The sequence below is a fragment of the Camelina sativa genome, chromosome 7 (genome assembly GCF_030686135.1).
Source record: "Camelina sativa cultivar CO46 ecotype springtype chromosome 7, ASM3068613v1".
In the NCBI taxonomy this organism is placed as follows: domain Eukaryota; kingdom Viridiplantae; phylum Streptophyta; class Magnoliopsida; order Brassicales; family Brassicaceae; genus Camelina; species Camelina sativa.
Window position 1 is genome coordinate 14,595,035 of NC_141886.1, and position 12,632 is coordinate 14,607,666.

At 36.5% G+C, this 12,632-nt stretch overlaps 2 protein-coding genes across 2 annotated transcripts; both read right to left on the bottom strand.

Moving 5' to 3' along the window:
- Positions 1–5,886: 5,886 nt before the first annotated feature.
- LOC104700962 (protein SINE1) lies at positions 5,887–7,836 on the bottom strand. Its single transcript, XM_010416577.2, has 2 exons — positions 6,526–7,836; positions 5,887–6,448 (listed from the first exon to the last, which is right to left on the bottom strand). The coding sequence occupies exons 1-2, from the start codon at positions 7,834–7,836 to the stop codon at positions 6,053–6,055; spliced, it is 1,707 nt and encodes a 568-aa protein (XP_010414879.2). The 3' UTR covers positions 5,887–6,052.
- A 1,263-nt stretch (positions 7,837–9,099) lies between these two features.
- LOC104700963 (PHD finger protein ING2) lies at positions 9,100–11,529 on the bottom strand. The gene is made up of 7 exons (XM_010416578.2): positions 11,352–11,529; positions 11,177–11,248; positions 10,877–11,088; positions 10,613–10,676; positions 9,701–9,945; positions 9,584–9,622; positions 9,100–9,489 (listed from the first exon to the last, which is right to left on the bottom strand). The coding sequence occupies exons 1-7, from the start codon at positions 11,395–11,397 to the stop codon at positions 9,379–9,381; spliced, it is 789 nt and encodes a 262-aa protein (XP_010414880.1). The 5' UTR covers positions 11,398–11,529; the 3' UTR covers positions 9,100–9,378.
- Positions 11,530–12,632: the final 1,103 nt, after the last annotated feature.

Here is a 12,632-nt window from a genome sequence, read left to right on the forward strand (position 1 = left end):
ATTCGCGTTTTGCTGAAGATCAAGCGATTGCGAGTAGTCCAAAGCGTCTAAAAGATCCATGGGGCAACATGTCCCAATCCTATACCCGAGGGTGGTAAGCAAATAAGTTTGGAAGCCTTGAAGATACCCTCCTTAACTGAGGTTAGGTTAACGGGAGAAGTGAATCTTTGAACGGGACCATAGACCAAATTTGATGGGCATAAGGACAGTGAAAGAAGAGGTGCAGGGTGGATTCCTCAGTGATGTTTCAGGATTTAAGATTCTCTCCCACTGGCAGAGCATTTTGGGCTGCTTTGCACAATAGTAACTTGGTTTTTTTGTGATGTCTTGAGGGACCAAATATTAGAGTGCCAGTTAAAAGGATTATGGGTAGTGGGATGGGGGGGAGTATCATTATTCGGATCTTCCGCAAGCTTTGACGCTTCAAAGTACCCTAATTTAGCAGAGTAGACGCCATCGTTGATAGGTATCCATGCCCAACTATCAGGAGCTCCTTTGGCATTAGGTTGAAGTTTTAGTATCTCCTTTTCATAGTTAGGGAGGATGAGTCCGATCAGGTCAAGGTTCCAGTCTCGGGAATCTGGGAGAAGGAGATCCGCAACTCTGAGATTATGTGTAGCTTCCGTTGGTGGTCCAATTGGTGCTTGTGGAGAAGAGGTTGAGAGCCATGGAGTTCTCCAGAGGGGAATTGATGATCTCGAGCCTACTAACATCCTCAGATTTGATTTGAGGAGGTCTTTGCCCATACAGATACTTCGCCAACCGTGGGATGCAGAGTTTTGTATGGTTCAATCCAGTAAAGGAGTCGACTTGCAATACTTCCCCAGGAGACTTTTGCAAGGAGGCAATTAGGTTTCGTGATTAGTCTCCAACAGATTTTTGCTAGTAGTGCTTTATTGAAGAGCTGTAAATATCTCAGGCCTAAACCGCTAACTTTTAGAGGTTTGGTGATTCTCTTCCACGATATCCAGGACAAATTTTTATTTTCAGTGTTTGCATCCCACCAGAAGCGAGTAAGCGCGAATTTGATATGTTTGCACAGGGAGGCGGGGAGATGAAAGCAGGACATGGTGTAGGTTGGCATGGTAGTAAGGACCGATTTTAGCATGGTGAGCTTCCCTGCAGTGGATAGGACTCTTGAGGACCAACTGAGAGCTTTTTGTTTTATACGATCCACTATGGAGGCGAATAGGTCCTTCTTTTTCCTACCAAACAACTCAGGTAAGCCAAGATATTTACCTTGCCCTCCCTATTTTTGTATTCCAAGTATCCTTTTAGCTTGTTCTTTTATCTCTGGGGGCGTTTTAGTAGAAAAAGTAAGTGAGGATTTTGCTTGGTTGATTTTATGACTCGATGCGCTTTCATAATTCTGTAGAATACTGTGAAGCTTTGAGCAACTGTGTTGATCAGATCGGATGAAGAACATGGTATCATTGGCAAAGATAAGGTGATTTACTCTTGGACTACCTTTGGCCACCCTTAAACCTGGTAGGCTACCTTGTGCCTATGCTTTCAAACAGAGTCTGGAAAGCACTTCGCTACAAATAATAAAAATGTATGGGGACAGAGGATTGCCTTGTTGGATACCACGTTGAGGTAAAACTAATCATTTTGCTTGACCATTTAGAAGGAAAGAGTATGAGACCGTGGAAACGCATTGCATGATCCAATGGATCCAGGTTTGATGAAATCCCATCCTTTCAAGTACAGCTCTTATGAAATCCCACTCTAATCTATCATATGCCTTGCTCATATCTGTTTTAACTGCCATGAAGCATCTCTTTTTTGCTCCCGAGGTCTTCAAGTAATTGAGGGCTTCATGCGTTATCAAGACATTATCGGAGATGGCACGTTGAGGCATGAAAGCGGTTTGTTTCTCTGAGATAAAGGAGTCTAGTACAGGTTGTAGTCGCTTTCCGAGTAGTTTTGCAATGATTTTATAGTAAACTGAGCAGAGTGCAATCGGTCTATAGTCTGAAACCTTTTGGGCCGTAGTGGTGGATGGCATGCTAATCAGTTTTTCATTCATCTCCTGAGTAATACATGGGGAGAGAGCCTCATTCACGACATTGATCCTTTCACCTTCTTGTGAGGTAAAAATCTCTTGAAAATATTCAGAAATTGCTCTAACAATGTCTTTTTCTTCATACACTTTTTCTCCAGTGGTGGACTTTATAACAGAGATGTTGTTTTGGGCTCTTCTATTGGCTATTTAGCATATGTTCTTTGTTCCATTGTATTATGGCGAGCCGACATAGATGCAGACGTTGGTCTATGGATGTTGTTGGGTTGGAGTTCCAGGCTTGAGCCACTAGATTGGTAACTTCAGGATTGTCTTTGAATCTTTGGTCATGCCTGAATAGGCTCTTATGTTTTCTCATAACAAGATCAAAAGATGTTACCAGGGAGCGATGATCAGAACCCTCGAAACGCAGGTATTCGCTTCTACCAGATGGATATGCCATGACCACATTCGCTATTTGCCATCGCTTTGTCTAGTTTACATCTTACCAAGTGGGAATACCTTCTATCCCTCCAGGAGAGGAAATTGCCAGAATGTTTTAGGTCGTAAAGGTCCCAGGTGGACATGAAGGTCCGCAGATCTGAGAAAGATCCCTCAGATCTCACCGGGCCTCCAACTTTCTCCTCATTACAGATAATATCATTAAAGTCACCCGTAATGAACCAGGGACCAGATATGTTTTGGGCATAATCTTGGAGGAGAGTCCAAACCTGGATTCTTTTGCTTCGTTCCGGTTCAACATAGAGGAAAGTGGCAAAGAAAGATCTCCCTTTTGCTTTATTTTGGTATCAATGCAGTGTTGATTAGAGGTATAAAAGATACGTAACATACCAGAGGCTATATGCCTTATATGATGAACTCATCAGAGATTGTCGGCGTTAATAACAAAATTTTGGAATTTATTATATGCTGTTCTCTTACGAAGCATGCCTTACTCCTAAATGAGTTTAGCCTCAACTTTTAAAAATAAAACTAACATCTACAACATAAAGATGATCAATGAGATACGTATATATAGCTTTGACGACGTGGCTGTCAATAGTTTGAATAGAAGAGATCGTGGGATTATGGAGGCGAATTATCCTCTAACTAGTATTAGACCCGTACGTAGTACGGGAAATTATTTTTTTGGTCGGAACGTACGGGAAATTATTTTTCTAACTTAAAAATGTTTGATTTTTAACAACTAATTATATTTAAAATGTTATTACTGTCTAAGAAATACCTAAACAAATAAAAAAATAAATATTGGTCTCTAAAAAAATCATCGCATCATCACAAAAATTGGAGGAGAAAAAACCTGTTGCATAAACAAAAGCCTTAATACGTGATGATGCATCTACCCATGTTTTAAAAGCGAAAGTTTGTGCATCAAACAATAATACCAGCTAGCATCACCAAAAAACCATAAGTGAAAGTTCCACTCCTTTTACGACTCCCAACACTTGTGCTTTTATCAACTATACGCTTTTAATCTGTTCTTAAGAATCATGGAGTAGTAGTTATACAAAATATCGTCAACAACATATGCATACTCCCACTTCTTAGAATTTAGAATCTCATCCATTTCACATCTTCTACCTTTAGACCTTAAACAAAGTTATTCGTTGGATCTCTTATGTAAATTTTACCCTCCACCACCACACAACCAGACTACGTTTGACCTATCTTCATGGCTGGCTTAGTCATCAGCCTCAAGCTCTCACATTTTTCTCTCTGTATTAAACACCATGACCTTCTTTATCCTCCGATGACTAAACACTCTCCGATTACGTAGATTTTGTCGATGAGGGTGGGATTGTATCACCAATAGGCCTAGGAATGAGGGAGACGGGCTGTACCGTATGAGACGTACGTACAATCAATGGCTAACACATTCGAAGTCACACCAAAACTGTAAACACCATCCAAACCGTATATCTTTGAACCAACAACAACAAAAGAAGTTTTGAATGTGTTTTGATCTCTGCAACAACAAACAGATATCAAAAACCACAACGAACATAAGAAAGAAGTTACCATTCAGCAAAAAAAAATCATCTATCTTAATTTTGATCCTTGAGTTTAATAGCGATTCCCTTACCATTCATATATACAAACTGTTAATAGTAAATAAACATATTTTCAACTCAAATGACTGCCAACAGAAAATCAGAACGTGTCCAGAATTAAAAAGACCTTTTAGTTCTATCAAGCTCTTTCTCCAATCAAGCCTGCAACTCGCGCGCTCTGCTTCTTTTCTAGTCTCTGTATATGGAAGTCCCGATATGGCTTAACCATCTGATATGTATTCGCCTCTGCTGCAATAGATATCGCAATCTGCAAGAAAAAAAAGGATTGAATCCTTTATGAAAAATTAACATAATAAACAAAACAGAAAAAAAAACAAAGAGAGAGAGTAACTAAAGATTGAAACTTACGTTCTTAGCCTTGATTTTTTTTTTTTTTTTTGGGTCTATTCTCTTTTCTTCATTCGACATCTCCTAAACTAATACAAAATTGAGAAATGGTCAGTTCACTTAAACATCATTTTCACACAATCTGATACTAACTATAGAGAAAAATATCTGTCTCACGTTAGAAACTTCTTTCTTGTAGGAGAAAGAGAAGTTGACGAAATGTTTTTTTTTTGGGTAAAATTGATGAAATGTTTTGGATGAAATAAAATACAAAGAAAACAGAGAGATATACCGATAGAAAAAAAAATAGAATTGTAAGGACAATCCAACGCTGATTTCACATGGTTCTGCTTCCAGACTTATTTTGAAGGAAAGCTGTGTAAAATCTCAAGTGGCATAACTGGAGATTTGATTTTTTTAATCTGAACCTATAAATCCACATGTCAATTCAAAATTTTGAACACATAAACTATTATGAAACTCAGAATTTGATGAATATACAAAACCACGATGAACAAACTAAGAGCCAAACTTGTGAAATCTGAAAACAGAAATTGTAAATAGAAAGACAAAGACAAAAAACAATCAATCTCGATCTAGACAGCAATACTTACTTTTGGCTTTGTTGCCCATGTCCGTGAATATCAACATACACATCAATTTTGGAAATTCATTTTGTTCCATTCTTAGGAATCGTAGAATTATAGATCGTAGGGAAGAAGGAGGTCAATTTCAAAATATCTAATGTTTTTTTATCCTCTCGTACATTTTTTTTCAATAGATATATATGATGAGAAGGAAGTGGAAGTCGTGGATGGAGCCGTTTAATTTACCGATAAAACCTATTTCACACATCAGTAAGTTTTTTTTTCTTTTTTTCCTTTTCTCTTCTCTACACGATCATTTGAAAAAAAATTTGATTTTTGAAAACAAAATAATTTTGTTTTTGATGTGGCTTCATCTTATTGGACAGGTGACTTGTGTTTTATAGGATAAAAGATTTATTTTTGATTTTCTTTTTAGAGTGATAATGTGCTCGTGGGAAGTTTAACAATTATGCTTTAATCCTCTAAACTTTCACTTTAATTTTTTTATCGACCAATAGATTTATTGTTTCACATAATTATTATTTATTTTTGGATAAAATTGCCACATGTCAAAACATGATTGATCAAGTGACTTGTGCTTTATAGGATAAATGATGATATCATTTTTTTTTTTTTTTTTTTTTTTGCTGTTACTGTTAATATTATCATATAAATGAAAAGTTTGGCTTTCACAAGAAAGCCTATGGCTTCTGATTCCTTGGTAAAACATAATAAAAACAAGGAATCAAATTACGAGTAAAAAACACAAGCAGTGCTGATCATGATAACCATAACTGCATCAGTTTGCTAAACCTCTTACGAGTGAGTCTAGCTAAGATGATGTTTGTGATCTTCCTATCAAGTTGCTTGAAGATCGTTTACTTTCAAGTTGGTCTTCTCCTTTACTAATATCTTGCCACATTTATACAAACATCGTTTAACTCAACAGATTTTCATACAAAACAAAATGAGAACAAGTTGATAACAAACAACCAACACGTTGATAAGTAAACTACACTAGGATTAAAGTAAACAGAGGTAAATCATGTAGGAACAGTGTAGTAACCAACATCATCATCTTGATTCACCATAAAGACCACGGTTGTAAAGAGAGCCACAACAACAAAAGATGTGGCAATAACGAATTTGGCATAGCTCATATTCTTTTTACTACCTGTTATCATATGAGTTTGAGGTGTGTCTTCACTAAATGTGACAGTTGATGACATTGTTTCTGCCATGGTTGGAAATCGCCTTCTGAGTTTAGGAGTCTTGCGAGATTCTATGGTTTTCTCTCTGGTCCCGCTTCCCAATGTTGGACTTTGGATGTCTGAATGATCTAAGTCAACATCATCAAAATTTTGAAGAGAACTGATGAGCTTCCTTGGAGTGGTGAAGATGTTGAAATCTTCAACATTGATGCGTCGTAGAAGCTGTCTCTGTCCATCAAAAAAGACAGAAATGTTTAACACAACCGAAACTACCAATCATATAACAAATATGGATTGATGCTGACCTGAGGACTAGGATTGGTGTATTGCAGCTGGTTGTTTCTCAAACTTTGCATTAGAAACCCTTCAAATTCATCTCCATTTTCACAAGTATCATACGGTACAAGAGGTGAATCAGAGACAGTGGTGGTTCCTTTAGTTACACCGGAGAAAAGACCATCCTTCAAAGAGATATCAACCCCGCCTCCATTCTGATCAGGCCTCCAAAGCTTGCGATTCACACTCCGCCGATCATTTTCAGAGTTACAAGAAGTATGAGAAATAGGCGAGGACACAACCGGAGAATCATATCCACTGAACGAACCTAAAGTCTGTGATTCAGGTGATAAGGAGTCATCAGGAAAATGACCGTTGGCATTGGATGGACAGTGTCTCCGACCGAAGTTCGAACCGGTAACAGAACGACAACCCTTGTCCATCTTGGACTCGAGCTCTCCAGCTATTCTTTTTGAAGTCATCATTGCTTCATAAGCAGCTCCTCTGACGTAAGCCATTTGGTCAGATTGGCACCTCTCCATTTCTTTGATTATCAACTCAACTTCGGAGTATATGCTTCTCGGGTCCAAGCACTTCATTAGGAAGTTCAACATTTGGACTGCTGATAACCGCTTCTGTGAGTTTCCTTCAGAAACCCCGAAACTCAGAATTCGTAATCCTGTGTGTATCAACAACCTTGCATAGGCTTCAACGATCAAAGGATTATGTTTGGTAAGTGACATAACCAGACCCATCTGAACATGTGTTTGGTTGGAGTTTGAGTCCAATGCAACTACAACGTTTTGGCAAACCCTGTTCACCATCTCGTCCGAAGCAAATCGCCAGTTGTCACAATCCACAAGAGCCTTAAGACATAGAGCAGACCCTGAAGTGAGGCTCTCCTGAGAACCCAACAGAGAATCCGTAAGAGGCTTACACAAGGAGTGGATTATAAGTTGTTTCTTATCTTCTTTGGTTGTCGGATCAATCCCGTATCGAGCAATTGCCGGAATAACTTTAGAACAAGCTTGTTGAAGAGGGAAAGAGCCAGCACTTGAAGCCAAAGTCTTGACAATGGTGGACATGATTGTATCAATCTGGGGAACAATGTTGGGTCCATGAACCCGAGCAAGTATCTCATAAAGCGAAATGGTGTATTCACCAGACAAAGAGTTAGTTTCTTTAGTCTCAAAGACTTGTGCTAGAAAACCAGGAATGGCCTTTGAATCCAAGTCCTTCACATAAGACTTAAGAGCTTTCATTGCTGATTTACGACTCTCTGTGTCTTTGTCAAGATTAGCCAATTCTTGTCGCAAAACTGGATTCAGATTCAAACCCATTACTCCAACCAACTGCACCAGAAAAGACAAAATCACCCCAACAACATCAGACTTATTCTTTAAAATTCATAAACTTTAGCTAACATTTTTCAAATCTCATCCTTCCATACTCGAGTCAGACCAGATTAAAGACCATATACAAGGAATATGAGAACCAGACAACTAAATTCAAAATCAGACAACTTCAAGAGAAAAGAACAAAAATTCAAGACAACCCCCATTACTCCAACTGTACCAAACAAGAAAAAAATCAAACCAACAACATAAGATTGCCCTTTTAAGTCATAAACAAACAAACTTTTAACCAACATTTTCAAATCTCATCACTTTCCGCCCAAAGGAAAAAAAAATAAACAAAAGGACCATAGAACCGTGAACCTCGGACACAGACAGCAAATTGGGAAATCAGACAACTTCCAGAGAAAATAGCAAACATTAGAGAAGATGAATCTCGGAAACAGATCCGTACCTGTTTCTTCTACCTGAGCTACTTCTTGGCTTCGACCGGAAACCTTTGGAGGAATTTCTGAGAATCCAAAAGCAAAAGAAATCGACGTAAAAGCAAAATAAAACCTCAGATTGAAAACAAATCAAAAGTATGAGAGTTCGGCGGACACTGCGAAATCTACACAGAGAAAAATCCCGCGGTTCAACAGATAACCTATTTTTCAAAATATGTTTTGGGGTTTTTTAGGTTTTTCTTTGTTTGTCCGCTTCTTTATTTTGTTGAAGCTCTGTGTCTTGTCTTTTTCAATGTTATTTGTCGCCATCTGTAATATGTATCTCTTTATTTATTTATTTAACAATTATATTTTCTCGTGTTTGAGAAACGAAAAAAATAGATCGTAGATTGATTGAAAATTCAAATTTCTTGACTCGAAAATCTCACCGCTCTTTATTGGTTGCAATTGGGTCCCATTCTCTCTCTCTAGATCTAGTGATCTGTATTTTCAAATTATACTGAGAGTTGAGACTGTGTGAATATCCGTGAACAAAATAAATGTCATTTTGAATTTTGAGGCTATTATACTACTTTATCTTTACTATATATATATATATTTTTTTTTGTTGTCGTCTACTTAATCTTTACTATATAGGATGGTTAAAGATTGAAGTTAGACATCTCGTAGGAGTCACTGTGATTTTAAACTACCTTTTGGGGTAAACAAAACAAGTCATTTGATCAAATTTCAAAGGCGCATCAACAGCCCAAACTATAATCATGTACAGAAAAATATAAGCTCCAAGAATTAACCCGAGGTGTACAAAAAAACATCATGTTTTCTCATTCTAAAAGTTTACTTCTACTTGCATTTACTACATGTTTTTAGTAGCAACAAAGATGAGATTGGTCATGAACCACAGGTGCTAAAGAGGATACCATTGGCACCAATGAGAATTATATCGTAACTTCTTGCAAATCTCTATACATATGTATGTCTTATATTAGCTACACATGCATGGAAATTGCAGGAGTAGACCTTTGTTCTGATGATTGATGCTAATATTAAAGCAATACCTTTTTAACAGGCACAAATGATATTAATGCGACTGTGGTAGGAGCCTGCAGGTGGGGCAATACCATTTCCCTTTGAATCTGGTCTCAGGCGTCAGGCCAACACATGTATAGTGAAACCATTCACCTCCTTGGCACTGTCCAAACAAGAAACGATCACATGGTTATGGTTAAAAGAAATGGTTAAACACTTAAAGATAGAAAATAAGATACTAGCAGAACAGGACTCACATTCTCATTGTCACAGGCAATCATGTCTCCAAAAGACACCTGAAAAAACATTAACAAAGGTGTTAACCAAAGATCAAAACAGGATCAAACAACCCACATATTTTATGTATTCAAGACCTGATGGCAGACACAGTATGTTGGTTCGTTAGGATCAATTGGCTGCTCGTCAATAGGGGTGAGGTCTTTCCGATTGCTTCCAGGAGGAGGCATGAGCTCAAAATCCCTGTCACGATCCCACTCTCTATCTCTGTAATCAATCTTCTTGGACTGAGGTGTGCTATAGAAGGACTTACGCTTTTCCTGTTTAGGAACTATAGGTAGCGGCGGAAGAACAGAGGGCTCGTCTTGTGGAATTTTTCCCTCTGACAGAGAAGTGTAACGAAAGAATAAATATACGATAAACATAGTGGACACCATTAAAAAACAACTTTAACTACTTCATGCAAAGCATCAGTTAAAAGTTTCGCATATGACCACTAGAGGAAAATGAAAATAAGGCCACTTATGATTTGACAAGATGGGAGATGATAATTTCTGTTTCTCTGAAGCTTAACACTAATCGTTGTGCACTGACTGATGTTTATACAGGTGGAAAGCATGTTTTTGCTAACACTTAGGGAGGTTGTCCTAGAGGAAGTTTTACAAGAGATACAAGCAAATGTGACCTTTTTATTGACAAAACAAGACGAACACCCACAAGAGATTTACTCTTGCGTCCAACAAGGCGTAGAACCCCTGTCCTCTCACACAAGACAATAATTTTGAAACATAACTCCCTACCTCATATGCTTCTCATCAAACCTTTTAGTAAAGAAAAGGAGAATATAAATTAGCTCAACATTCTGTCCTATCATGGCGTGCTCAATCAATTACCAACCGATTAATCTCAATCATTCAACTGACCCATGTTTTAACATGATTCTTGGACTAGTTAGTGAGAAAAGCGATCAGATAATAAAGACATAATTCTAGTCAATCCCCTTAAGATGACAGTATTAATTAGAAAGCTCCTGGGTTGATATCACATACCTTGCTTTAAATCTTCTGCGAAGTTATTTAGATCTTCATCAAGTCGTTTTACGTGACTGTCTATCTATAACCGGAGTAAACATAGTGTAATTACCATCACAATACATTAGGCTAAAACAACCAAAGGAGCTATATTCAACTTTTTAAGCAACAAAGTTCCATTTCAAGATTTTGAGTGAACTAACGCTCTATTCTTACACATTGCATACACATGCTAGCAAAAAAAAAAAAAAAAAAACTTAAATAGCAAAAGAAAGCACTTACAAGATCATAAGCCTGTCGGGCCAATAAGACCTTCTCGGTACACAAACTTAACGCATTTTCCTGACTAGACTCAATCTCTTTACGCATTTTCTCAATCGTTTCCTCTTCATCAAGCCCACTATTGTAATGACTGCCATTATTACCCTTCTTAGAACTCTGTGAGGCAAGCCCTAAGCAATACTTGGTTTGCTGCCTTGTCTGATTTATAAGCGCTTCCAACAACAAAAAACACAACATCATAATCAATTCCACAAAGAAACATAACGCAAGAGAGAACAAATCTAGTAATAAGGATCTCACATTGAGATCTCTCGTCTAGTTCACGAACTGTATTAAGAAGTCTTTGAAGCTCTGCAGGGAAAGTGCTGGCATCTACAAGAATTCGAATTTACGATTCCAGAATTGAATTAAAAAAAACCCTAAATCGAACTGAGAGTTTCGAGTAATGCATATTTTACGAAATTGTGGATCTTACACTCAAGGTAATCATCAACGTAAACTCCAGTTCGTGCTATAGCCATCTTTTGATCTCTGGTGAAATTATGGTGCTAGCTAGGGTTTCGAATTGGGGATTACGAACGAAGCTTAGGAGGCTTAAGAAAATGGTGGGATCCGGATAAAGCGCGTTTAAACGGTAGCGTTTCATAGATGCCATCTGTGATTTATGCTTTCTGGCTGGGGAAAATTACCCAACGGTTTACCAAACCGAAATTCACTAAACAATCAGACCAATCCAAACGGTATAGAAATTTTATGTCTCAATTTATCTAACTTTGACTTTACACGAATTATATGAAGCCCGAATAGAATTTCACTAAATTCAATAAATTTAATTCACTCTCTCCTTATTGGTCTATTTACCATTTAATTTTTTTTTAAATAATATTTATTTATAATTAAATAATAATGTAATAATATAAATTAATCTATATTTTAAATCTACATTTTACTACTAAGTTATAACTGAAATTATATTAATTATAAATTGACTATTTTTCCATTCATTTTTATTCAAACACACTATAAATTATAATCATAACTCCTCTAATTAATTTATTTTAGAAATGTAACTTTCATCCCTTAAAATTCTATAAATAATCATTCTCACATCATCATCCACTATACCTCAAATTCTAAATAATTTATTTGTTTTGTTGATGTTCTTGTATGGGTTCATAACTCATGGTAAGAGTGTGACTACGTATTTTGTTAGATTTTTCTTATATTTTGTTTATTTTTAGTTCTTTGTTTTGATGTATTTCTTCCTTCCTTCTTTGTCTTCTTATTATTTTTAATTTTCAATTACAAATGTATAATAAAATTTTGGTGACTGAAAAAACAATTATCAATGCAGATTCAACGATACTAATTTCTATCAAAGCCTAATGGGGGGGGGGAGAGGGATTCAAGCTAAAGAAATCATATTCATTCATGTATATATATATTTTTTAAGTATGCAATGTTTTAACAAAATAAACTATTATAGTAGAATTATTAAATCAAATTTTTTAACTCTCTCTTACCTCCAAAAAATTTGTGATACATTTTTTTTTATACTCATCATTATATTTAGTTCTTGTGATCCAAAATATAATTATATCAAGATCATTGTAATGTTTATTCAATTCAAAATTTGTAATTTAATGATTTTCTATATATAAAAAACAGTTTGATATTCCATTTCCAAAATTTTACTACAAAGATGAAATCATTAGAATTTAACCTAGCAATATAGCTTAAATTAAGGTGAATATAA

Coding starts and splice junctions, on each gene's coding strand:
- LOC104700963 (XM_010416578.2), bottom strand. CDS start 11,397: ATGGCTATAGCACGAACTGGAGTTTACGTTGATGATTACCTTGAGT. Junction 11,249..11,351: donor CGTTGATGATTACCTTGAGT/GTAAGATCCACA, acceptor GAATTCTTGTAG/ATGCCAGCACTTTCCCTGCA. Junction 9,623..9,700: donor CATACTGTGTCTGCCATCAG/GTCTTGAATACA, acceptor ATGTTTTTTCAG/GTGTCTTTTGGAGACATGAT.
- LOC104700962 (XM_010416577.2), bottom strand. CDS start 7,836: ATGGGTTTGAATCTGAATCCAGTTTTGCGACAAGAATTGGCTAATCTT. Junction 6,449..6,525: donor ACACCAATCCTAGTCCTCAG/GTCAGCATCAAT, acceptor TTTGATGGACAG/AGACAGCTTCTACGACGCAT.